This window comes from Panthera onca, chromosome E3, assembly GCF_046562875.1.
Source record: "Panthera onca isolate mPanOnc1 chromosome E3, mPanOnc1 haplotype 2, whole genome shotgun sequence".
NCBI classification, from domain to species: Eukaryota; Metazoa; Chordata; class Mammalia; order Carnivora; family Felidae; genus Panthera; species Panthera onca.
Window position 1 is genome coordinate 9179914 of NC_138354.1, and position 24682 is coordinate 9204595.

Here is a 24682-nt window from a genome sequence, read left to right on the forward strand (position 1 = left end):
TGGCCCTGTGACACACTTTGGCCAATGACATGTGAATGGAAGTACCCCTCATAGAGGAACCCTCAAGGACCTGAGCACAGTTTGCCACATTCCTTCCTTCAGGGTGACCAGTGATGTTCCAGAGAGTGGAGGCCCCATCAACCTGTGTCCCTGAGTGAGGGCCACCTGGAGCAAAGCCTCTGTTGACTCACGATGGGCTTAGAGTGAGTGAGAAACAAATCTTTGTAAGTGGGGTGCCTGGTGGCTCAGTTGGTTAATCGTCTGACTCTTGGTTTCCGCTCAGGCCATGATCTCATGGTTCGTAGGATTGGGCCCTGTGTTATACTCCACGCTTAGCGTGAAGCCTGCTTAAGATTCTCTCTCCCTCTCCCTGTGCCCTTTTCCCCAACTTATGCACTCGCACTCTTTCTCTCTAAAATAAAACAAAACAACAAGAACGACACAAACCTGGGTTTCCCTGTTTGGTAAGTAGCACTACCAACCGCTAGCTTAAGCCATGAACCTGGGTGTTATCCCCAACAATCTCCACCCCTCAAAACCAATTAGTCACCAAATGTTACTGATTCTATCTCCCAAACCTTGCTGGAATCTGTTCACTTCTCTCCGTCCCCCCATTTCTTACTACGGCTTCTTCACTGTCTCCCTGTCTCTAGCCTGTTCCCCACGCCACAAGAACAGTGAGCTGTTTACAACCCCGATGGTACCACTCCCCTGCTCAAACCCCTCCCATGGCTCCCCAGTGCTCTTCCTCAACTCTTCAGCTCGGTTCGCAAGGTCCTGTCCAGGCTGGCTCTGCCTGCGTTTCCGGCATCATCTCTTGCCACTTGCTGCCAGGATCTCGCCAGGCTGAACTACTTTCAATTCCTCTAATGTCTGGGCTCTCTTCCCACCGGGCCTCTGCACATGCTGTTCTCTCTGCCTGGGATACGCATCACCCTCTCCCCTCCTTCCCCTGAGTCAACTCTTTTTAGCCTCATGTCTCAGCTTTCATTTTCTCCAGAAGGCCTTCTCTGATACCACCTCCTCTCGGTCTGGACTAGAAGCAGCCAACATCGCACCCTGTACCTCCCCGGGGACAACACTCACCCCTGCTGAGACTGCTGACTTGGCCGTCTCCTCTCCTAGCTCAGGGGGCCTTTGTGGGCTGCGGCTGGGGCTGTCGTGCTCAACTTCGTGCACAGGACTACACATAGTAGCTGCTTAAACAATATTTGTTGGGTGAATGGAGGACATGAGCAAATATTTCTGGAGCACCTGTGTGCTAGGTCAAGCACAGTGCCGTGCTCTGGGGCTCCAGAGCAAGAAGAAATCTAAAGCAGCTTCCTGTCTGCGTGGCACAGGGATTACCTTCAAGAGGAGAAGACCAGTGATAAGCCATTGAACATATAAATAGTTGAGAGAGAGGCGCCTGGGTGGCTCAGTCAGTTAAGTGTCTGACCCTTGATTTCGGCTCAGGTCATGATCTCACAGTTGTGAGATCGAGCCCCACATTGGACTCAGCGTGGAGCACAGAGTCTACTTGGGATTCTCTCTCTCTCTCTCTCTCTCTCTCTCTCTCTCTCTCTCCTTCTCTCTTTGCCCCTCCCCCTTCATGCACAGGTTTGCCTACAGGCACTCACTCTCTCTCTCTCTCTCAAAATAAATAAATGACTTAAAAAAATAGTCGAAAGAATTTGAGCTAGTGATAAGTGCCCTAGAGAACATAAAGCAGGCTGTCCTGCTAGGGACTGGGGGGTGAGGGAGGGTCTCCAAGGAGGTGAGGCTTGAGTTGGGCCTCAGTAATGAGAGGAAGGTGGCCGTGAACCTTTTGGCCACAAAAAGGTTTGGGGAGACACATTCCAAATCCCTCAGTGGGGATTTAGCCTGAGCTGTAGACGGGCCAGAGAGAAGGGCACTCTATGATTGGAGCAAAGAGGAACGTGCTAAGAGAGGAGTCAGGAAAAAGTGGCAGGGGGCGAGATCACTTGGGGCTTTCTAGGCTGTGGGGAGAAGTTTTTTTTCCAAGGGCAATGGGAATCCATTGGAAAATGAGTGATACAGGTGCCCCAGATGTCAGCCTCTTGGATATCTTCCACGTCTTTCAACTTGCTGAGTGCACCTTGCCTCTCAAAATTTACTTAAAAGGACCCAGCCACGTGTCTCCTGTTACACTAGGACACCCAGCATCCCTACCAGAAACCTCAGGAATTCTTCAGGAGCTTAGATTCTGCCAAGCACTCCTGACTTTTGCTGATGTCTGAAACTTCCATCTGCTTTTGCCTCCACCGTGACTCTCCTTTTTCCTGTTCACTAAGCCCTTCATTCCTGGTGGCACCAATTCCAGGCTGTGCCTGTACCACACTTGGCTGATGCTTTGGAGCAAGGACCCAACAACCAACTGAAAATTGAGAAGCAGATACTTTGTTTTGACAAAGCCCTTCTATATTCATACACACCACCCCACACATTCACATGCCCAGATAACTTTTACTCATTTCCTCCACTCTAGCCCTAACGGCCTATGCCAGTGCTGAAACCCTCCCTTTCCCCTACTATGCTTCTTTCTTTCTCCTCTCTGTTTTGCAAACCCTCTGACTCCTGCCTTTTGGTCATTGTGCTTTTTTTTTTTTCTCTTTTAAATAAGTTTCATCGAGATAAAATTTGCTTATCGTAAAGCTCACCCTTTTCAAGTTCACAGTGCAGTGGTTTTTTGAGTATATCCACAGGGTTGTGCAACCATCACCACCACCTAACTCCAGAACGTTTCATCACCCCTCCCCCCAAAAAACCCTTATGCCCATGAGCCATCGCTCTTCATTCCCCTTCCCCCAGCTCCTGGCAACCACTAATCTACTTTCTCTGTGGATTAGCCGATTCTAGACATTTCATAGATGCGGAGTCATGCAATAAGTAGGTGGCCTTTCTAGTCTGGCTTCTATCACTTAGAATAAATAACGTTTTCAAGGTTCATCTGCGTTATAGCATGTATCAGGACGTCATTCATTTTCTTTTTCTTTTAATTTAATTTTTAATTTTTTAAAATTTACATCCAAACTAGCATATAGTGCAACAATGTTTTCAGGGGTAGATTCCTTAGTGCCCCTTCCCCATTTAGCCCATCCCCCCTCCCACAACCCCTCCAGTAACCCTCAGTTTGTTCTCCATATTTATGAGTCTCTTCTGTTTTGTCCCCCGGACGTCATTCATTTTCTGGTGGAATAATATTCCTTTGTGTGGACTCAGCCAATTGTGTTTATCCATTCATCTGTTGATGGACACTTGGGCTGTTTGTACCTTCTGGCAATTATGAATAATGCTCTGTGAATATTGACGTACAAGTATCCATTTGAGAATTTCTTTTCAATTCTCTTGGGTACGTACCTAGGAAGGGAATTCCTGAGTCATGTGGTAATTCCCTGTTTGACATTTTGAGGCACCACCAAACTTTCCCACACTGGTTGCACCTCTTACATCCCACCCGCAATGACCTGGGTTCCAACACTCCACATCCTTGCTAACTTGTTATTACCTCCCTTTAAAAAAAAAAAAAAAATTCTAAGACAAAAACAAATGAAATTCTAGCCAGCCTAGTGGTTGTGAAGCGGTACCTCCTGGTTTTGATTTGCGTCTTTATTTTTTAAACATTTTTGGGGCACCTGGGTGGCTCAGTCAGTTAAGTGTCTGACTCTTGGTTTCAGCTCACGTCATGATCTCACGATTTCGTGGGGCCAAGCCTGGCATCAGTCTCTGGGCTGACAGTGTGGAGCCTGCTTGGGATTCTCTCTCTCCCCCCTCTCTGCTCCTCCTCCACTCATGCTGTCTCTGTCTCTCTCAAAATAAATAAATAAACTTAAAAAAAAAAAAAAAGTGTCGCATGCTCCACTGACTGAGCCAGCCAGGCACCCTACACCTTTTTAATGACTAATTATGTTGAGTATCTTTCCTTGTTCTTATTGGCTATTTATACATCTTCTTTGGAGAAATGTCTATTCAAGGCCGTTGCCCACTCTTCAATTGGGTTCTTGCTCATTTCTCATGCAGAACTGTCTAGCTATCTTATCCAAAGCCTAGCCTCCAGGGCTAGCTTTCCAAAACTGCCCTTTTTGTTTTTCTCATCAAAGCTGGCTGTCCTAATTGGAATTTTGCTGCCTTCTGTGTATCTATGTCATTTTGTCTTATTTTCACCATCACAACCAGAGGATGAAGGTAAAATCCTTCTCTGATTTTACACACGAGTCTTTGGCGATTGGCCAGGATCACACAACTGGTTAACTAGGGGGAGGGATTTGCAACCAGAGTAAATTCCCAAAAGCCCCACGCTCTTTCTACTAACTAGCTAGTCCTAGCTTGTCTCAAGATCTCCCAGTATTCTTATCTCTACTGCAGAAAAGGGAAACTACAGAGAAGGCTCTGGAGCTTCTCCGGATCACATAGAAAGATCGGGGAATCAGATGTAGGGACTCCCACCCCGACCCACAAATCCTTGCCGGAGTCCCACCCGCTCAGTGCTCAGTGCCGCCGGCCCGGAGGGAGCGGCACGGCTTGGCCTTTCCGGCCCAGTCGGGTCGCGCCTTCCAGCTGAGTCACCGCCCTGGCGCTGGCGGGGCGTGGCGGGCAGAGAAGAAGCGAGTAGGAGCCTGTCCCGCGTGGGAACTGAAGCCCCACCCCTGGCTCCGCGCTAGCCTCCCGATTGGAGAGCCTGGGAAAGGCACAGCCAATCACAGCAAGCTGCGAGGTGCCGTCGAGACGAACCTAAAGCAAAGGAGACGCCCTCTCCTCCCCTGGAAATAGCCCCTCCCGGACGCACCCGTTGGAGCTTTTGGGAGTGTTGGGCCCTGGCCACTGGACGGGTGGGGCTGGCCGGAACCTGGGCCAGGGAGCCCTGATGCAGCCTATCTCGGCGGCGTGGGAAGGAACGATGGGGAATGACCGCCGGGAGCTTGGAGTGCAGGCGACATTTTCTACTCTGTGAGGCCTTTCGCAGCTTAAGAGTCTGGCCCACCACTCGGGCCCGCCTGGGGTCTCCACTCTTGTTTCCAGAGGGGAGGATTAACCTACAGAGGCTTGTTAAAACTGTAAAGCCATGGGGCGCCTGGGTGGCGCAGTCGGTTAAGCGACCGACTTCAGCCAGGTCACGATCTCACGATCTCGCGGTCTGTGAGTTCGACTTCAGCCAGGTCACGATCTCACGATCTCGCGGTCTGTGAGTTCGAGCCCCGCGTCAGGCTCTGGGCTGATGGCTCGGAGCCTGGAGCCTGTTTCCGATTCTGTGTCTCCCTCTCTCTCTGCCCCTCCCCCGTTCATGCTCTGTCTCTCTCTGTCCCAAAAATAAATAAATAAAAAAAATAAAAATAAAAATAAAAACTGTAAAGCCAGTTTTTGAGTGAACAAATTAGAGAAGGGCACCCTTGAACACTCCCAGACATGCACACTAGACTGAGAGTCTAACAACCAGCCGCGCTCTTAGAGGCACCCAAGCAAAGGCACCGGGGGGCGCAGGGTCATACTCTGAGGATGTGGCCCATGTGGTCTCTGGAGTTGGCTCTCAGGGCTTTCGTGATATAGGCAAGGCTGGGAAGGTGATCTCTGGCTCTTAGTGGATTCTCAAACTCATAGTCAAGGCCAGATGCTCTGTCTCGGAGGCTGGCTCTGCCCCTCTCTCCAGCCACCCATCCTGGCCTCTGCTCCTGCTTGCGCTTACTCTCAAAGACTCCTTGCAGTCTTTCCAGCTCACTCAGCTACTCATCAAATATTCTGAGCCCCTTCCTTGTGCCAGGCAGGGATGAAAAGCTCTATTGCAGGGCAAACCAGGTCTATGCTCTTCAAGAGTTTATAGTCCGGGCGGGAGATGAAGCAAAGATTCCATCAAAGCCTGATGAGCATGGCAATGGGAAAGAACAGTGTTAAGTGAGGGTCAGGTTACAGGGGCCCCTAGTTTATACTGGGGGGAGAGGCCAGGGAAAACTTTGAGAGGAAAGTTACTTTTCAGAAGAGGAAAAGGAGGCTGGCCTTATTGGGGTGGGAGGAAAATGAGATGGCTGGAATGGAGGTTCAACCGAGATGGTGGGTTTAGAAGGGAGGAGAGCCTTGTAGGCTCATTAAAGAATATGGAGATTATCGTGAGGGTACCAGTTGGCTAACTAGCGGTTTATAAGCAGAGGAGAGACATGAGATCTGAATTTTATAAAGCTCACCCTGGGCATCCTATGGAGAAGAGAGAGCTTGTCGGGTAATAATACAGAAGTAGAGAGACTAGAGACTGCCGCATTAATGCAGGGGAGGTGAGGGTGGTTGGACTCTGGTGGGAGTGGTAGACAGTGAGCACAGGATGAGCTGTTGACCTGTCTAAAGGGAGCTCTAATGCTTCTTGGGTTCCTATTCATTCATTCATTCATTCATTCATTCATTCTCCCATTCAGCAAGTATTTGAGCACCACTCTGGCCCAGAAATGAATGCCCAGTCTGCCAGGGAAAGGGGCTGCTGTCTGACCCAGTCAGGATAGAAGGCAAGAGGTGATGTCTGCAGAGGGGTTGGCGCACTCCTCTTCTGTGACCCCGCAAGTGCACAGTATTTGGACATTGATGTGGGGGTTCCTACGCATTGCAGCCCTCACCGGGGCCTCGCCTCCTCTCTGCTGCCAGCCCGGAATTACTGTTCCTGCTTGGCAGATGGATAACCTCATGCTCAGAAAAGGGACTACCCCGACCAAGGTCACTCACCTTGAGCTAAAGGCAGACTTGGAAACTGGGTATCCGGGTTCCCACGGCTTCTCTCCTGCCCCTGCAGTCTGGCTGCCCACATTTGGGTTGTTTCAGGCTCAGAGAACCCCTCCACACCGTCAGGCAGGGGAAGCTGCAGACAGAGGGGCGCCTGCTCCCTGCCTCTCTGAGCCCAGCTCCGGCCCTGAGATTGCTATATTATTAGCAACAGCCCATGGCTGCAAGGAGTGTAGGGCCTCCAGCTTGCCAGGGGACTTCGCATGCAATATCTCATTTGATCCATCTGGCCACACTGGCAAGTGAAGATTATTGTCCCCACTTTACAAGTGAAAAGACTGAGGTTTAAAGACAGTAATTAGGATGCATCGTTGAGGTTCAAAGACTGGCAAATATGTATCCTTCGAACCCTGACCCCTTGCTGCTGTGCTGGGCTCTGTAGGAGGCAAAGATGAACGGGGAGTGGGCTCTGCCTCCAGAAAGGAGACCATCTATAGGGATATAATGCATATACGTTCCTAGACCTTGTATAAGACCCCAGGGTGTGGGTCTTTGGAGAAGTGTTATGGGCTCAGAGGTGGAAAAAGGCCTCAATCCTAGTAGACGTTATGGGAAGCCTTCTGGAAGAGGGAACATTTAAGCTGGGGTTTGGATAGGTGGGGAGAGGGTGATTGATCCCCTCCGTGTCCTCTTCCTGCATCCTGGCCTCATCACACCTACCAGTGCACCTGGTAGACGTTCAACGTTTGAGTGAATGAAGGGGTAAATGAATGGCAGAGAGACTGGATGAGGCTAGTGTGCAGGTGGCCTTGGTGACCAGGAGCAAGAGCCTCTCCCAGTCCTGCTGCTGAGGGCTACTGTCTGGAGTAGAGCCCTTGGATGGTTAGGACAGAACGATGAAACTTGCCCCTGTCTATTTCCCTGTTGTTGTGGGGGTTGGCACCGAGCATAAGTGCCGGGGTTTGGAAGTAAGGGGAGCTGGATAGGAGCCCTTTACTGGTGGGATCTTTATCAGCTGTGCAACTCTGGGACCTGGGGTCACAACCTATTCTCCTGACTCACCACCACCTTCAGCCCAAACTGCTTGGCCAGATTTTTGGAACTAGCCCCAAAGGGTGCCAGGCACAGAAGGCATCTGTTCCCTTCATGTTCCTGTTGGACCTGAAGGACACTGTGATGTCCCAGCTCACCCAGGTCCCTGTTTCTGCGGAGCAGGTGAAAACATGTCAGAATCACTGAGGACCGGGGTGGTGGTTCTCATTTTAGAGCTGGGAATGAAGACAGCCCAGGGAACTCGATGGCCTCGAGACCTCACAGCTAGTGAGAGGCAGAGCTGGGGCCCGTGTCTCCAAAGCAGAGCCCTTCCTCACCCTCCTGCTGTCCTTGAGGAAGCTCCGAGGGCGCACCCCACCATCGGCCTATTGGGAAACAGGGTCAGCTGGCCGGGCTTTCTGCAGCGCGTCGTGCAGATGGGAGAGACGGCCCAGCTGCCCTGCCTGGCGGCCTCTCGCCCTCCCAAAGCAGCCATCCATCTTGCACTGATTGGGTCCAGCCCAGCAGCTTCCCGGATGAGCCGTGGGCACCTGGCCAGCCTGCTCAGCACCTTCTCTCCCCGTCTCTGTCTCAGGCGGTCTGTCTTCCTGTCCGTCCCTCTGTTGAATCCTTGTCTCTCCCCTTCTCTCTCTCTCTCTGGGTCTGTTGTCTCTACCACAGTGTGTCTATCTCTCTGTCATTACTGTTCTCTAATCTCTGTTTTTTTCGGGGGTGGGGGGGAACGGAGCTCAGCCTCAGGACCTTCTCCCTGCTCTTTCCCCTGCCTTGGGAGGATCCCCAGGACATCCAGCCCCTTGGGAATGCTCTCTACTCTGCATAACCCAGTGGATAAAAAAACTACAAAAAACAATACAACTCCCCCCCCCAAAAAAAACAAAAAAAAACCCTAACAAAACAAAACAAAAACCCACAAACGACCAAGCAGGGTACACCGTGGTCACGCTCCTATTTGTTCAAGCCCTTGACTTCCTCTTCCCTTTGTTATGAAGCCCAAGAGGGCCTGAATCGTACCCATCTCGGAGGCGGAAGTGTGCCCCAGAGATCAGTTAGGGGAACAAGATGTGTGAGTGGCAGACCTCTGTGCCAGGCAGAACGGAGAGGTATGAAGGTCCAAGCCATGAGGTGTCCTGCCAGTTCTGCTCCTTCCAAATGCCTCGAGCAAGTCCCCTTCCTTGGGGCTCGGGCCTTGCAGCTCTGTGACTCGTCCCTTTGCCCAAACAGCCGGTCCCCGGTGGCATTCCTGAGGCCTGTGGCCTGATGCGAGTTTGCCTTTTCCCCAGGCCCTGCCTCCTGGGATTCCAGCATCCACAGGACAAGCGTCTTGCATCAGAGCCTCCGGGGGAAGCTCTTTAACCTTTAACCTTACCCATGACTACTCCCCAGAATTTTCTTCAGGCCTTGGGGGTCCTCTGAGAATGACGACACTCCTGTGTCACATCCACTTCCCTTCTCCCCACTCCCTGCTCTTCCCTGTCCCTGAGGCCTCCCGCGCCTGACTCCCTCCTGGCCTCTATTTCCCTTACCTAGCTCAGTCCTTGGCCCATCTGGGCCCTCACTCCTTTGCTATATCAGGCTCCCTCCCTGTCCCCCAGACCCTTGGCCCCTCAACAACTTGGCCACAGCTGACCACTGCCTGCTCCGGGTGATCTGACCTTTGCCTTCTTAGCTAAGACTCACATTGCCAGGGCTGCAGGTGAAAAGCACAAGTCTGTGTGGACAGGGGCCCTGTGTGGTGGCCTCTGGGTCCAGCCAGTCCTGGAATGGCTGGTCTTTCCCCAGCTCACTCCCCCATCCTCCCCAGATACTTCCTCAAACCTCCCTCCTCCTCTCATGACTCAGCAGCGAATGACTTCAGCTTCTCCTTCTCAGAGAAAGAGGTTCCCAGGAACCTCCCTGCTTTTCACGCAGAGACCCATCCACCCACCTGCCATCCCAGCTGACCCCTCATCCGGGGACCCTGCCCTCTCCCACCTCAGCTCACCCCCCTGTCCCTCCCAGTCCTCTCCTCTTCCAGCCACTCTCCCCAGCCTCTCCTCTGAGCATTGAAACAACCCTCAGCCTCCTCCGGAACAAATAAAACCCTCCCTCTGCCTGAGCTGCCAGAACATAGGCTTCTCTCTCCTTCATCTGACCATTAAATTGCTGATGAAAGCAGTCGGCCCCACATTTTAACTCTTCACCCCTTTACCCCTTGCTGTCCAAATTGCTGGCCTAGGTCAACAAGGACGCCCTAACTCAAGAAAAGGCCTTCCTGGGGCTCCTGGGTGGCTCAGTGGGTTGAATGTCCGACTTCGGCTCAGGTCATGATCCCGTGGTTCGTACGTTTGAGCCCCGCATCGGGCTTTGCACTGACAGTGTGGAGCCTACTTCAGATCCTCTGTCTCCCTCTCTCTCTGCCCCTCCCCTGCTCGCTCTCTCTCTCTCAAAAATAAATATTGAGAAAGAAAGAAAGAAAGAAAGAAAGAAAGAAAGAAAGAAAGAAAGAAAGAAAGAAAAGGTCTTCCTTTCTGCCCTCACATGAGTTTTCTGCAGGCATCTAGCAACATGGCCATAGAGCACCAGGAGGATCTGGTGATCACATCATTCCATGATCCCTGAGACACAGGAACTCTGGTTTTCCTGGTGCTCCCTCCAGGTCTCCTCTTGAGCCCATGTGTGAGGGCCTGCTGTTTCAGATTTCTACTTCTGGCCCCAACCTGGGCATCTCATTCGGATGTTCTTTCTTTCTTTCAACTAAATAAAATTTTAAATTTTATTAATTTGGTTTTTATATTTTAAGCCCAGCATAGTTAACATACATATAGTGCTGTATCAGTTTCGTGTGTGCAATACAATGATTCAACAACCCTATACTTAGATACTCTTTTTTTCAAATTTATTTATTTTTGAGAGAGAGAGAGAGTGAGCATGAGTGGGGGAGGGGCAGAGAGAGAGGGAGAGAGAATCCCAAGCAGGCTCTGCCATGTGAGGCGGAGCCGGATGCAGGGCTCAGACTCAGGAACTGTGAGATCTTGACTTCAGCTGAAACCAAGAGTCAGGTGTTTAACTGACTGAGCCACCCAGGCGCCCCTAGATACGCTTTCACACTTGTCACTTCCCAACTGAGCCCATCACCTTTCCCTTAAGCCTGTTCTATCTCGGAGAATGGGATCATCTTGGGAGTCATGCTGGGTATGTCCCACCTCCCACAGCCACTACGACGGCCGGCCCTGACCCAACCTCCCACCTCTCACAGGAACCCCCCCAAGTGGTCTCCCTCCCTCTGGCCTTCTTCCCATCCAGTCCATCCTCTGTCCCAGCTGCCACAGTGCCTGTGTTCTAAAATGCCAATTTTTTCTGCCTTGCGTGAAACCTCTCCTAGCTGAAGATTCTGAAGGGCTGGTCCATTCTGAGATTCCCAACCTTGGTTCCTCTTGGCACCTTTTTACTTGTTCTCTCCTCCCTAGAACCCAGGAAAGCCCCGTGATATCACAGATAGCCAGCAAAGCCCCGTGACATCATTGGGTGCTTCTGATCTGCACAGGAGAACCAGAGTTCAGATCATTTTAGAGAAGGTATCAAAATGTAAAGGTTTTAGTATTAGCCCAAGCGGCTTGTTTTGACCTGATGCGTCATGAGTCATTGGTTCCTCATTTGGCAAAGGAGGGACAGAGTTCCAGAGAAGAGAAGTAATTTGTTTAAAGTTATTCAGCAAGTCATTAGCGGAGCAGTTCTGTTCACTGTCCCAGGGCCCGGAACCCAGCATGGATGGCCACCACCGTGGGCTGTACACCTGGAAACTGCGGTCCCTCCAACTTCTCTGGGAGGGCCTTTGCTCTGATTCACTCCCCTAGAGACCACACTCCTTCCCATGAGTGAGTAAGTCACTTACTTCCTCCCTCCGTTAGAAACAGACCCAGCTGGGGGCGCCTGGGGGGCTCAGTCGGTTGAGTGTCCACCTTTGGCTCAGGTCATGATCTCACAGTTCATGAGTTTGAGCCCTGCATCTGTCAGTGCAGAGCCGGCTTCAGATCCTCTGTCCCCCTCTCTCTGTCCCTCCCCCACTTGTGCGCCCTCTCCCTCAAAAATAAACTTTGAAAAAAGTTAAAAAAAAACATTGGAACATTGAAAAAACAAAGAAACATTGAAAAAAGTTAAAAAACCAAAACAAAACAAAAACAAAAACCAAGAGGGGCGCCTGGATGGCTCAGTCAGTTGAGCCCCTGACTTTGGCTCAGGTCATGGTCTCATGAGGTTTGTGAGTTAGAGCCCACGTCAGGCTCTGTGCTGACAGCTCAGAGCCTGGAGCCTGCTTCATACTCTGCATCTCCCTCTCTCTGCTCCTCCCCTGCTCACACCCTCTCTCTCTCTCTCTCTCTCTCTCTCGAAACTAAATAAAAACATCAAAAAAGAAAAAGAAAAGAAATAGGCCCAGCTGGGTGCTTCCGGATGGTGGATAAGGAGTAAGAGACACGTGAACCTCCTTTATGACCCAAAGCCTCCACTTACTAGCTGTATGACCTGGACAGGTTACTTACCTTCTGTGTGCCTTGGGTTCCTCATCAGTGCTATGGGTTCTCTAGAGTCTATAGGGGCATGGGAACAATCACATCCGCTCTCCTGTTCTTTTTTCTCACCTATTGGCCTTTCCCGGCTCTCTGAGTATTAGAGACTAAGGTGAGGACTTGGGGGGAGGAGCATCGATTATAGACCCCCAGGTAAGACTTGGATGTAGCTGGGCACCCAGCCTGGGTTGGGGGAAGGGGCGCTGCTGCCATGAGGTTGGAGACCAAACCCCTCTTTGTCACAAAGTGTCCTTCGGCCTCGTAGAAGCCTCTGTGCGCAGGGAATCGGTACTGCGTGTCCTGGGAATCTCTTTTTGGCCATCTTTGCGTTTGCATCACATATCAGGCACTCTGGAGGCAGAAAAGCATGTGCTCAAACCTACTTTCTGCTGCTGGGGAAACCGTCCAGTGTGGAGACCACAGGGCTTCAGCGTTCTGGCCTTACACATAAAAGGTTTTTGGGGAGAAGCGTTCTCCTCCTTCTTGCAATGCTGGGAGGCAGAATGAGGAACAATGGACAGATGCTCTGGGAACAGGAGTGCTGTCCCGAAGAGGAAGGGGGACCTCAGGAGAACAGCAAATGATCTGTGGCTGGAGGGGTGCTAGCAAGGGCCGACGCCCAGGAGGTGGGGTGCCGCGTAAGGAAGGGATTCCTCTCATGGACTAACAGGAGTCCTCCTATTGTCCCTTCCAATTATGAACCCCAAACTCCAGGAAGACAGAGAGGAAGCCTGGCTGGGCCCGAAACTCAGAGCACGGTGCAGGCCCCATGCTCTCGAGTCGTCTTGGCTCACTCGAGGCTTGGCATGGAGGGAGTGCCTCTGGCCCCTGCCTGTCCCGGGGCCCGGAGTGAGGAGTTGGTGCGGAGTGTCTGTCCCCTGGTGCAGCCTGGGCTCCCGACTGCCTGCTGCGTCAGCACCAGTGTTCCTATTACATGACCGAGTGGGATTTGCACTCTGGAAGCATTAGTGCTGGGCTGACTCGGCAGAATGGCCAACACGAGAAAATGCCAGTTCCCCCACCTCTCCCAGCCGGTTCTCAGAAGGACTCACGGCCGCTTGACTTCCTCTTCAGGCAACCCAGCCTCGCCTCCTTCAAAGTCGCCAGGGCCTTTTGAGGTTACCCTGGCAGACCATGGGTGATAGGAAGAATCCCCCAGAGAGCTTTGAAAGCATACAGTTCCCCGGACCCCACCCTTAGAGATTCTGACCCAGGATGTCTAAGCTGCACCTGGGACTCTATATTCTCGACACACTCCCCCAACCCCAGGTATTGGGAAGCAGTGATGTCCAGCCAGCTTGAGAATCACTGTTTATCTGCTGACCCTTGACCCCCGATTCCTGTCCCAAGCCCTCCAGACCCGCTCATGTCATCACCATACAGCTCCAGCTGATGGAGAAATTGCTCCCTTGAGATAAGCAGGCATTAGCGGGCTCTCTGAAGCTTGCAATCCTCCAAAGATAGAAAGGTCCACCTCACTCCGTGTGATCAGTAGGCAGGCTGCCACTGCCTCATCACTATCAGTCTCCCACGAGTCCTCCGTTGGAGTTCGAAGCCTCAGAACGCTGCTTCAGACCCCTCTACCAAGTCAAGGAACATATTCCTGCCATCGTACGATTCAGAGAGCAGGGTGGAGATTTCTCTTTAAGATTCGGTGGGGAGGGGCACCTGGGTGGCTCAGTCGGTTGAGTGGTTGAGCATCTGATTCTTGACTTCAGCTGAGGTCATGATCTCATGTTTCATGAGTTCGTTGGAGCCCCATGTTGGGCTCAGTGCAGAGCCTGGTTGGGATCCTCTCCCTCCCTGTCCCTCTGACCCTCCCCCACTCGTGCTCTAACTCCCTCTCAAAAAATTAAATAAACTTAAAAAGAAAAAGATTCAGTAGGGAATCTGAGGTCCAGATTGGTGAAGCATTTGGCCCAAGTTTACATAGCTGAGTTTTGGGAGAAGATCCTAGCTCAGGCGCCTCTGCTCTGGAACACCTATCTCTTTTTACTTTATTATTATTATTTTAAAGGTTATTTATTTATTTATTTATTTAATGTTTATTTATCTAATGCTTATTTATTTTTGAGAGAGAGCATGAGTAGGGTAGGGCAGAGAAAGAGATAGACACAGAATCTGAAGCAGGCTCCAGGCTCTGAGCTGTCTGCACAGAGCCTGACGCGGGGCTCGAACCCAGGAACCATGAGATCATGACCTGAGAGGAAGTCGAACAGAGCCACCCAGGCACCCCTATTTATTTTTTGACAGAAAGTGCACCACAGCAAGTTGGGGAGGAGCAGAGAGAGAGGGAGAGAGAATGCCAAGCAGGCTCTACATTGTCAGCACAGAGCCCAGCACAGGGCTCGAACTCACGAACCGCAAGATTACAACCTGAACTGAAACCAAGAGTCAGATGATTAACCCACTGAGCCACCCAGGTGCGCCAGGAATGCCCATCTCTTGGGAATGGCACAGTTTATCTCTTTGTTTGAGACAATGACCCTTTTTTTTTTTTTTTTTTTACTGTGACAGACATTCCATTGGTGTGGTAAATTTTGAATTTGGTTCTTTTTAGGGGAATGCAAAACTTAAAATGTAAAGATATGTCAGGAGCACCTGGATGGCTTAGTTGATGAAGCATGTGACTCTAGATCTCAGGATTATAAGTTCAAGCCTCACATTGGATGTAGAATTACTTAAAAACAAAAAAAAAAAAAAAGAAAGAAAATGAAATCTTCAAAAAAAAAAATAAAGATCTATTAGACTTTTCAATCTCTTCCTCTTCATAGATGATTTTAGGGGATTTGAGAGTTTGGTCCTGGAGTAGGGAAGCTGGTTTGGTGAGGAGTGGTCAGCCTCCAGGGAGGCAGAACAGAGAATTTCTGCTGGTAGTGAGCCCCATGTCAACAGGCCCTTCTTTGAAATCCTGTACGGATGCTCTTCAAAACTATCCTTTCTGGCCATAGCCCTATCTGTTCCTGGGATTATTTACGGTTCTGCTTTCCCGAGTTTTTGCTGCAACTTGCCCATGACCATTGCTTTTGGGGTAAAACTTTTCAAATCCCCCTCAAGAGGCTAGACCATCACCGGGCCAATCCTTTCTCGAAGTGGAGAGTCCCTTTCATTGAACCAAACTGCCCTGAAAACCTGCTCCACGCTAGGCTTGGAGCTCAGAGGTGGCTCAGGTGGAGCTCTGTCTTTGAGGAACCTGTTTGTAAGACCTCAGGGAAAGACAGACTCATACATATAAGGGTAATAAGGAGATTTAAACCCCTTGCCGGAAGTATTGTAGCATAGGAGCCGGTAGGGGCTCCAAAAAGGGAGCAGTTCAGTTTAACTTACAGTATCTGAGTCTGAAAGATAGGAGGTAAGGATTGAATGGGGATAGGAGTAGAAGGAGTTCCCTGCAGAAGGCATAGCTTTTGAGAAGGCCCGGAGTTGGACGAGGGTACTACATGGCTAGGAAATGCCAATCGAGTGCCCTGTGAAAAATGAAGCTAGAGACGTAGGCAGGGGCCCTTAGGAAAGCCTTTAACTCCAGGCTAAAGCAAAGTGACTTTGGCCCATATGCAAGGGGAGTGACATGTATGGTGGAGCCAAGGCAAGGGAAGGAGAAGATGGGATGTCTATTTGGAAAGATCTTTTAGATCTTTTACTGGAGAGGCTGGGAAGACATTGAGGTGGGCCAGCTGATAGGCTGTTGCTACCGGCTGGCAGATCTTAAGAAGCAGCCTTCTAATTCTCTTCTTTTATAGATGCACAGTCTGAGGCCCAGAGAGGTCAAGTGACTTGCTCAAGGTCACCCAGCAAGATCAATAGCAAAGTCAAGGCTTCAACCTGTGGGTCCTGCCTCCCAGCACAGGCTTCCTTCACTGCCCCACTCTCCTCAGGAGGGTGGGCCACGCACTGAGATTTCTTTTTTGTCCTTTGCTTCTGAATCTGTTACGTGCTCTGCCCCTACCACAGCCCAACCCTCGAGGAGAGTGACAGGGAAGTGTTCCCAGAGGACAGGGCGGGGAGTATTGCCTGCTTCAGAAGATGTTGCTGCTGCTGCTGCCACCGCTGCTGCCGCCTCCCCGCCAATCAGGGAGCTTTCTAGCCGCAGGAGGAAGCCAGGAGCCAGGGGATGGGACTGCAGTGATTTATGACTGCACAGAAACAGCAGGACACTAATGTCTCTGGCCGGCCTACTTGTCTGCCAGCTCAGCCAAAGAGCATGGATCTAAAGGTCACGTCCTCCAGGGCTGGAGATGGGGCAGAGGGTCAGCCATACAGGGTGCTTGCCCAGGGCCCTCATGTCAGGCCCATCACCAGAGGGCAAGGCCCCTCCCTTCCTGAGCAGATGCCAAAGGGTAGGTCCTCACAGCCTGGGCAGGGAAGGGTGCCCTTGCCATTGGGAGTCTGGACGATCTCCCTGGGTTTGAATTCAGTCACTGATCATCTGAGTCAGTCACTGATGTGTGATCTTTGGCTGGTCATACAGCCTCTCCGTGCCTCAGCTTCCTGATCTACAAAACAGGGACGATTTTGAGCCTCTCAATCCTTGGGATTGAATCATCTCCCAGGTCTGCAGGTACAGATTCCCTGTTGCCAAGGCTAAAGAAGAGGAACAAGCCGAATCTAGAACTTTGTCTTGTCGCAGCTGGGTGGGGCATTTAGCGCTCACTTCGTTTGATTTCTCACTTCAAAGTTGGGGAAATTAAAACCCTGAGAAGGGGCAGGCTTTGCACACAGAGCCGGGGGTGGGGGTGGGTGGGGGGTGGGGGGGGGCAGGCAGAAGCCAGGATGCTAGTTTTCCACCTCCTTGCTCCAGGTGTTTTTCAGCAGTACCAGGCAGTGGCGAAAGAAGCCAGAAGATTAAGCCATTTGTTCTGTGTAATGTCGCTATACCTCTGAAGCAGCCCTCTCAACATCCAGGCACGGCTGGGCTGCTGCAGCTTTAAGCTTAGAGTCTCAAAAAAAAAAAAAAAAAAAAATCAAAAAGGAAAGGAGGGCAGGGCCAGCTCTCCCCTGCACCATTGGAGGGAAGCTTTGATGTGGGGACTGCAGATGTCATTCCTCTTTGGCTTTGGAACATCCTTTTCTTTGCATCTGCTTTCTTTTCCCAACCAGATTTGGCCTGGATTTTTATAATAATAATAATAATAATAATAATAATAATAATAATAATTATTATTATTATTATTTTAATGCACATTAAACTGGTGGGGGAAGGAACTGATGTGGAAAGGTCAGAGAGGCAGCCTGAAATGAGCCAGGAAGTTCCCAAGATTTTGCATCTGGGGACTGAATCATTGACACATTTAATGCACAGGAGGACAAGCAGGGTTGGCTATGAGGGCTCGTTGCCACGGACCTGCGATGCCCAGGCCTGGACCAGAGAGGAAGAGAGAGGAAGAGGAATGACTTGGTGAACACTCATGTAGGAGACAGGAGAAGGGGGAGAGTTTATTTACCCCCAGGACTGCATTTTTTTTTTTTAATTTTTTTTTTTAACCTTTATTTATTTTTGAGACAGAGAGAGACAGAGCATGAACGGGGGAGGGGCAGAGAGAGAGGGAGACACAGAATCGGAAACAGGCTCCAGGCTCTGAGCCATCAGCCCAGAGCCCTACGCGGGGCTCGAACTCACGGACCGCGAGATCGTGACCTGAGCCGAAGTCGGACGCTTAACCGACTGAGCCACCCAGGCGCCCCCCCCCCAGGACTGCATTTTGCTGAGTGTTGTAGTAAGAGAGGAGGGACTAGATGCTATGTCAGTGGTGGGGAGAGCAATTTCTAGACCCTCTCCTCACTCAGTCCATCTCCTCCACTTCTGCCGGGGCAGCCTCCCTAAAGTGCATGCATTCATTAATTCATTTCTTTATTTCATACATTCTACAGATTTACTGTGTGCCAGGCACCGTGCAGTGCTCTGAGGAGGCCACGATGATGGACGCAGGATGCAAATCTCATCATTTTTTGCCCTCGTTAAAATCTCTCACAGGCTTCCTACTTATTTCAGGATAAGGACTTCACTCCCTTGCCTGCCATTCAGGGCTCCTCCTGTTCTGGCTCCCGACTCCATCCCCAACCCCACTCCCGATCACTTAAGGCAACACACACTTTGGATTCTTTGCCTAACAATAAATATGTCAGGGGAAAACGTGCCTCTGAGTCCTGCTGCCTGTGTCCTTTCCATGCTCTCAAATGCTATACATCCTTTTAAGAGCTGGGTTGGAAATGTTACCAACCTTCCTGGAGAAGCTTTTCAGAACCTCTTCCTATCCAGCCCGAAAGAATTAACAAACAAAACTTAACAGCACTTAAAACATTCTAAATTCCTTGAGGGCAGGATTCTGTGCCCTCTTCCTCTACCATCTAGCATAGAGCCTGAATAGTCCTTCACAGAGACTCCTTCATTCTAGATTCTCATACACAACACTTCATATCCTGTTGTTGTTTTAACTCCTTATCACTTCCGAACATACTCGACATATTTATCTTTATCATACCTGTTTTTTGGGGGGTAGGGTTTTTTTGTGTCGTTCCTTGCTGTACCCCATTGCTTAGAACAGTGCTTGGAACACAGTAGGTGCTCAACAGATAACTGCCGGGGGAAAAAAAATGAAGCCAATAAAATGTGCAGTCAAAACTATGGATGTGTAAGCTCCACGGAATGTTGAAAATGGAAGCATATGAGCAAGAATTTGTCAGCCCGACCTCAGCGTGTGCGTCTTAGGTGGGGAGAGAAGGGTCGGTCAACCCTCAGATAACAACCTCATGTGAAGCATACAGTAGGCTCTTGGCAACAGAACTTAATCTCTGACACTCCACCCTGGAGAGGAAGGAGCTCCCCCGGGGGTCAGCCTGAAGACAGCTGCATCCTTTCTGTAAATTAACCAGTATGCCCGGCCAGTATTTGTCCTTCCATGTTTTCACCTCATCAGGTCCAAGAACCTCAAAGTGCGTGTGGGGAAATGGAAGCCTGTGGGGGAGGGTGACAGTTTAGCTCCCAATATTAAGCTCCGTAATTCAACCCATCCAGCCGGCGGGCACCACCCTGGCAAGTTTGGACCTACGGTGGACGCGTGTCCTCTCCTCTGTCCCTCCTTGGCCTGCTGCTACTTTATCTCTTAGACGGGGTCCAGGGCTGAGGTCCTGGCCCCCTCACCTCGTAATTTCCCGGAGAATATGGGGCGGGGCCGTGAATCAGCACTCGCTAAGACTGAAGCAGCCTCAGTCCCCGCCAGGGGTCCCCCGTGGCCGCGGAATTAGAACCCCTCCCTTCACCTCCGCTCGCGCGCTATGACCATTGGGAGATGTAGTCCTAACTGCCCCTTTGTCCTTGATCTCTCCAACATATCACTCCACCGCCGGGCAAACTACAATTCCCAGGGGCCCACGCGCTGGGGACCTGGCAGGGCGGGGAGCGGTGTGAGGGGCGAGGTTGGGGGTGATCTGGAGAAGCTGAGGCGCGGGAACCGGGGTAAAGTGAAGAACGGGGAGCACTGTCGGGGGGGCAGCGGGGAAGGGAGGGACGCCCAGAAAGCGAAGGTAAGCTGAGTTGGGGAGGAGAAGCCCGAGAGGCGGAAGGGCCGGGGCGGGGCCGGGGCGGGGTGCGCGGGCGGGTAGGCGGGACCGTCTGCGTCACGCGGCGTGGGCGGGGCCGCAGGGGGTTGTCCGCCCGCGGCACGCACAGCAGCCGCAGCCGCCTCGCGCCTGGTCCCGCGGTCGCAGCTCAAGCCGCAGCCTCCGCGCCGCCGCCGTCGCCGTCGCCTTAGCTGCTCGCTTCGTGGGTCGGTCTCTCCGGCACACGGGCTCCAGCCGCGCCGTAGCTGCCCTCCGAGTCCTTCAGGCCGCCCCGGTCTCCTCACTCGGCCCGATCCAGCCCTCGAAGATGGTGGACCGCGAGCAACTGGTGCAGAAAGCCCGGCTGGCCGAGCAGGCGGAGCGCTACGACGACATGGCCGCGGCCATGAAGAACGTGAGTTTCTCCTCCCCTCCCCCCGCCTCGCCCCAGTCCCTTCGCAGACGCGGGCCTTCGCGTGGACGGCCCAGGGACTAGTCGCCATTCGCGACTGCAGCGTTGACTGCCCCTCCCCACCCACTCGGGGAGCTGGGGAGGGCCCCGGCAGCGATAGGGACCCGGGTTGTGACGCGGCCTCTCCCCGAGCGTCCCCCAGGGCCGGCGGCGCTGCCTTCTCGGCCCTCCCCGGACTCGGGCTGGGGCGGGATCTTGCAGGGCTGGTCTCGGGAGCGGGGTCTCTGGCCCCCGCGTCTCCGGGTCCGCTGGGGACTTGAGCGGGGGCCGTGAACATCCTTTGTGCCCCACTTCCCCTCCTCCCAGCCTGGGCGTGGGGGCGGGGGGACCGCATGGATGCGGTTCCTCTTTCTCTCCCTGGTGTCTGGGCGGCGCCTTTCCCATTCACTCATCAGGTCTCCTGGTTTTCTAATACCCCCCCCCCCCCCCCGATATTCCCCATTGCCTCTCCTGACAGATCCTTTAGAACCTCCACAGAAAAAACGTAGGCTCTCCTGAAAACCTGGGCTCAATGGTGCAAAATCGAAACCTTGCTGCTCTCACGTTTTTGTTAACAAAAGGCTCCTCTTTCTCTATACCCCAAAGCACGTCCTCTTGCGGGGAACGTATTTCTCGCTAGCGTTTTCATTGATCGTTCTCGACATGTCATCTCCGTTTTTTCCTAACGTGTTTTGTATTGAAAAGGGTAGGTATTGTCTTTAAAATAAAGGTTATGCATTTAGCTGACTGGTTTAATTTGTGACAAATGCTGTTTCTTTTTTAAATAGGCACACATCTGTTGAAATTCCTATAAGTCGAAAAAATATTCTCCCTAATCTGATATTGCAAACAAAGCAGTGGTGGGAGGCAGGATCAAGTCATTCTAGAAGATTCTGCATTTGTCATATTGCAGAGAGCCTAGACTGGGTGGAGGCTGGGAGGAGTTATTTTAAAGGAGGAAAAAGTCTTTTTTTTTTTTTTTTTTTTTAATAATTTGTTCTGTCAGATATATCCGAGGCTTAAAAAAAAAAAAAAAAAAAAAGCGAGCGCATCCTCATGCTGATGAAAAGAGAATACTGATCGCCAGTTGTCGCATTTTGTCTGGGATGCAGATTCCTGCCTGTATTGCACCATTTTGTCAGTAACACTACATTTATCTAACGGGCTATCAGAGTTTGATATTAGAGGAGGGGGCAAATATTGAGCATTATTAAATAAAACATGGGAAGTTACCTGGTTAATGATTTAGGTCTCCCACTGTCTTAACATTTAACCTCCCGTCTTATGTAACAAAGGTTTTTAAAATGCATCTCCAGTGTGAAGTGGATTCAGGAGTGTATCTTGCGTGTTAATTTTTTTTAACGAAGCAATGTAGGTATCCCAGCTTAATCCTTGAACAACTTTGCCGGTTCACAAAAGATAACAATGCTGATGCTTTTTTATTTAAGCCGGCTACCTTACCAAGAGATTTTTTATCTCATTAAGGAAGAGACTTGATTCTGAAATGGGGACTATTGCCGTGTTAATGTATTGCCACAGATGCTACCTTAAAACATTTTAAAGCTCAGATGAGAAGTTCTGCTCTTAATAGATATCAGTGTTGGAAATATGTTTAGTTCATGTTATTTAGACTCTTCTAATTTTTCCATATTTCTAGTTTCACAGGAAAGTGAGTGACCTCGCACCTATATCCATAGCAACCCAGTGATGTCACACACAATGACACAGAGGCTGCAATGCACCTAAGGGCTGGTAGGGAGTATGCAAATGGCATTTGTCCAAGGTAATGCAGAAATTAGCAGATAAGCAGGTGGAATTGAGGACTTCATCTTATCCACCAGATAAGAATTGGTCCAGAAAATAAGAATAATCATTTACCTTTAGGCATGCAGAGCAGTGACCTCTAGATATGCCAATTCATTTTCCAATTTCTAGTTTACCCACAAAAGTTTATAAGCTACATTTGTATTTTTAAACATTTGTCTCATTGTTAAAATTGGACAATAATGGAATAAAGATAGAAATTTTAAACAAGAATATGTCTTCATCATAGTGCTGGGGTGGGCTGTATACTTGGGTTTTTTGCAGATTATTAACTTGGCAGGTGTTAATAAAAACCTTAAAAAACTCTTGACTTCCTACTGGGTCGTTTTCAGTAATGTTAGAGAGTGAGAACTGGTTACAAAACACAAGGCAAAAGTTCTCTTGTGCCTCTGGTCCTTGTCAGTATGGAGGAAAGGGCAGTTGTAAAATAAAGCAGACCTTTCTTCAAACCTACTTACTGAGGAAGTGTGCTTACCTCTCCGGCCCTCATTTTCCTCATCTGTGAAATAGGTCAATATCCCCTTGAAAAAGGTGTGAGGATTAAGAAATTAGTAGGTGTTCGAAAATAGTAACTATTTCTAAAACTTTGATTCTTCCCCTGTTTATGAGAGTCATCTCCTCATGGAGAATTTGGGAAAGACAGAAAGATACAGAGAAAAATACTCTGTCCTGTCACTCAAATGAGTGTTCTTCTAAGGCTGAAATCCTAATGATAGAGGGATTAAGACTATTTGCATTTAATGAAATTATCCTAGTAATAATGTCACTGGGGCCTGTGTGGAGGAATAAATTGTGTGTGGGTGACATAACACAATAGGAATGAAAAGCGGCATGCAATATTTTGAAAAGGAAGAAAGAGGGAAGTTTAGGGTTGGGTTTTTTCCTTAAGTTATTATTTTTTGTGTTAGTAATCCCTATGCCCAGTGTGGGGCTCGAACTCAGGACCCCAAGAGCAAGAATCACACGCTTCCAAATGAGACAGCCAGTTTATTTATTTATTTATTTATTTATTTATTTATTTATTACTGTTTATTTTTGAGAGAGGGAGAGACAGCATGCCAGTGGGGGAGGGGCAGAGAGAGAGAGAGAGAGAGATCTGAATCAGGCTCCAGGCTCTGAGCTGTCAGCACAGAGCCCGACGCAGGGCTCGAACTCACAAACTATGAGATCATGCATGACCTGAGCCGAAGTCGGAAGCTTAACCACCTGAGCCACCCGGGCGCCCCAAGGTTTAATTTTTAAGAGAAGTGTGTAGTCTTCCATTTAAGGGGAAAGGGAACACCTAGATGTTTCTTGTTAGATGGTTCTGTCCTGTCCTTCGGATTCTAATAGCCTCTGAAGAGAAGTTAATAATCTAAGTAGGATACTAGTATTCGCCTCCGGAGGGAGAAAAGCTTCTGGGTTCCTCTTGTTGAAGTGACCCGATTGGGGGGTTTGCTTGCAAAAGGCCTTCTTAATTCTATTTAAAAAAAAAAAAAAAAAGTCTTGCTGGAATCAATATAGTTGAAAATTCTTCCTATCTTAAATATTGTGTTTTTCCTACTAGCTCTTCCAGGAGGGGCCAGATCAATAGCCATTATCACTAATGGAGTAATGACACCTCTGTAGACTTCAGAGGTGGAGTTCTGCCAGCCATTATTCTAAGTCATGTGGTTTCAATTGTTCTCTTCTTTGGGGTGGGAAGGATACAGATAACAGTTGGCTTTTTATGTAGTAGTCTTTGCAGTAACTGAAATGACGATTAAGTGCCTTTTCTAATTATTAAAAAAAAAAAAGCAACCTCCCGTGGATCTTTTGAATTCTATCCAGATAAAAGGTGCTGCTAAACGTGTATTCTTGTTAACAGAGCTTTGTGTTAACAGCAGACCGTGGGGGGAGTTTCATCCCCTAGTATTGGCAGGAAGCCTTATTTATTTGTTAAGCCTAACTCCTAATCGTTAAGAAAAAATAATTTTGTTTTTATTGAGGTAAAAGTCAACGTAACATGCAGCAAACCGTTTTCAAGCGTACGGTTCAGTAACATTTTGCACATTCGCAATGTTGTGCAACCGTCCCCTCTAGCTGAAAAACTGGGAGAATGCCGTTTCTAAAAAGGATGATGGCTTGGCTATAACTGGCTGGATTTCAAAACATTACTGATTCAGGAATGTGTCAATAATGAAGTAACCACAGCAGCTTACAGCCACTGGTAATCGGGATCCTTCTCTTTGTTTTCTAACATCTGGACCTTTTTGGCATAAATTGAAAAGAAAAGAGACTTGTCTCAGCTAGATTAAGATTTCCATGGAAGTTCCAGAGCTTAAAAACCATATGATGGTCCCCCAAATAAATAACAATGTATCTAAAATCGGAACAAACTATTAATCATTTGGAGATTATGGAAATTTTGCTGGGTTCGTACTAGGACTCATTTTCTACTCCAGTGCTGACTTCGTTGTAAATGATTTCTCTGCTGTGTGGCAGCAGTCCCCTAATGAGCACCGCACGGCACCCTAATGAGCACCGCGCAGTGCTGAGAGGGTTAGCTGTTCGAGCACGGATGCTACACTGATAGTCCTGTGTATATGATGTCACACAC

The 24682-nt window shown here is 49.9% G+C and overlaps 1 protein-coding gene across 1 annotated transcript in view; it reads left to right on the top strand.

Moving 5' to 3' along the window:
* The first annotated feature begins 19900 nt into the window (after positions 1-19900).
* The window catches only part of YWHAG (tyrosine 3-monooxygenase/tryptophan 5-monooxygenase activation protein gamma), a 28287-nt gene continuing 23505 nt past the window's right edge, over positions 19901-24682 (top strand). Inside the window, exon 1 of the mRNA XM_060649230.3 lies at positions 19901-20244. Coding sequence (XP_060505213.1) covers positions 20158-20244 — 87 coding nt within the window. The 5' untranslated portion in view covers positions 19901-20157. The remainder of the gene's footprint in view (positions 20245-24682) is intronic.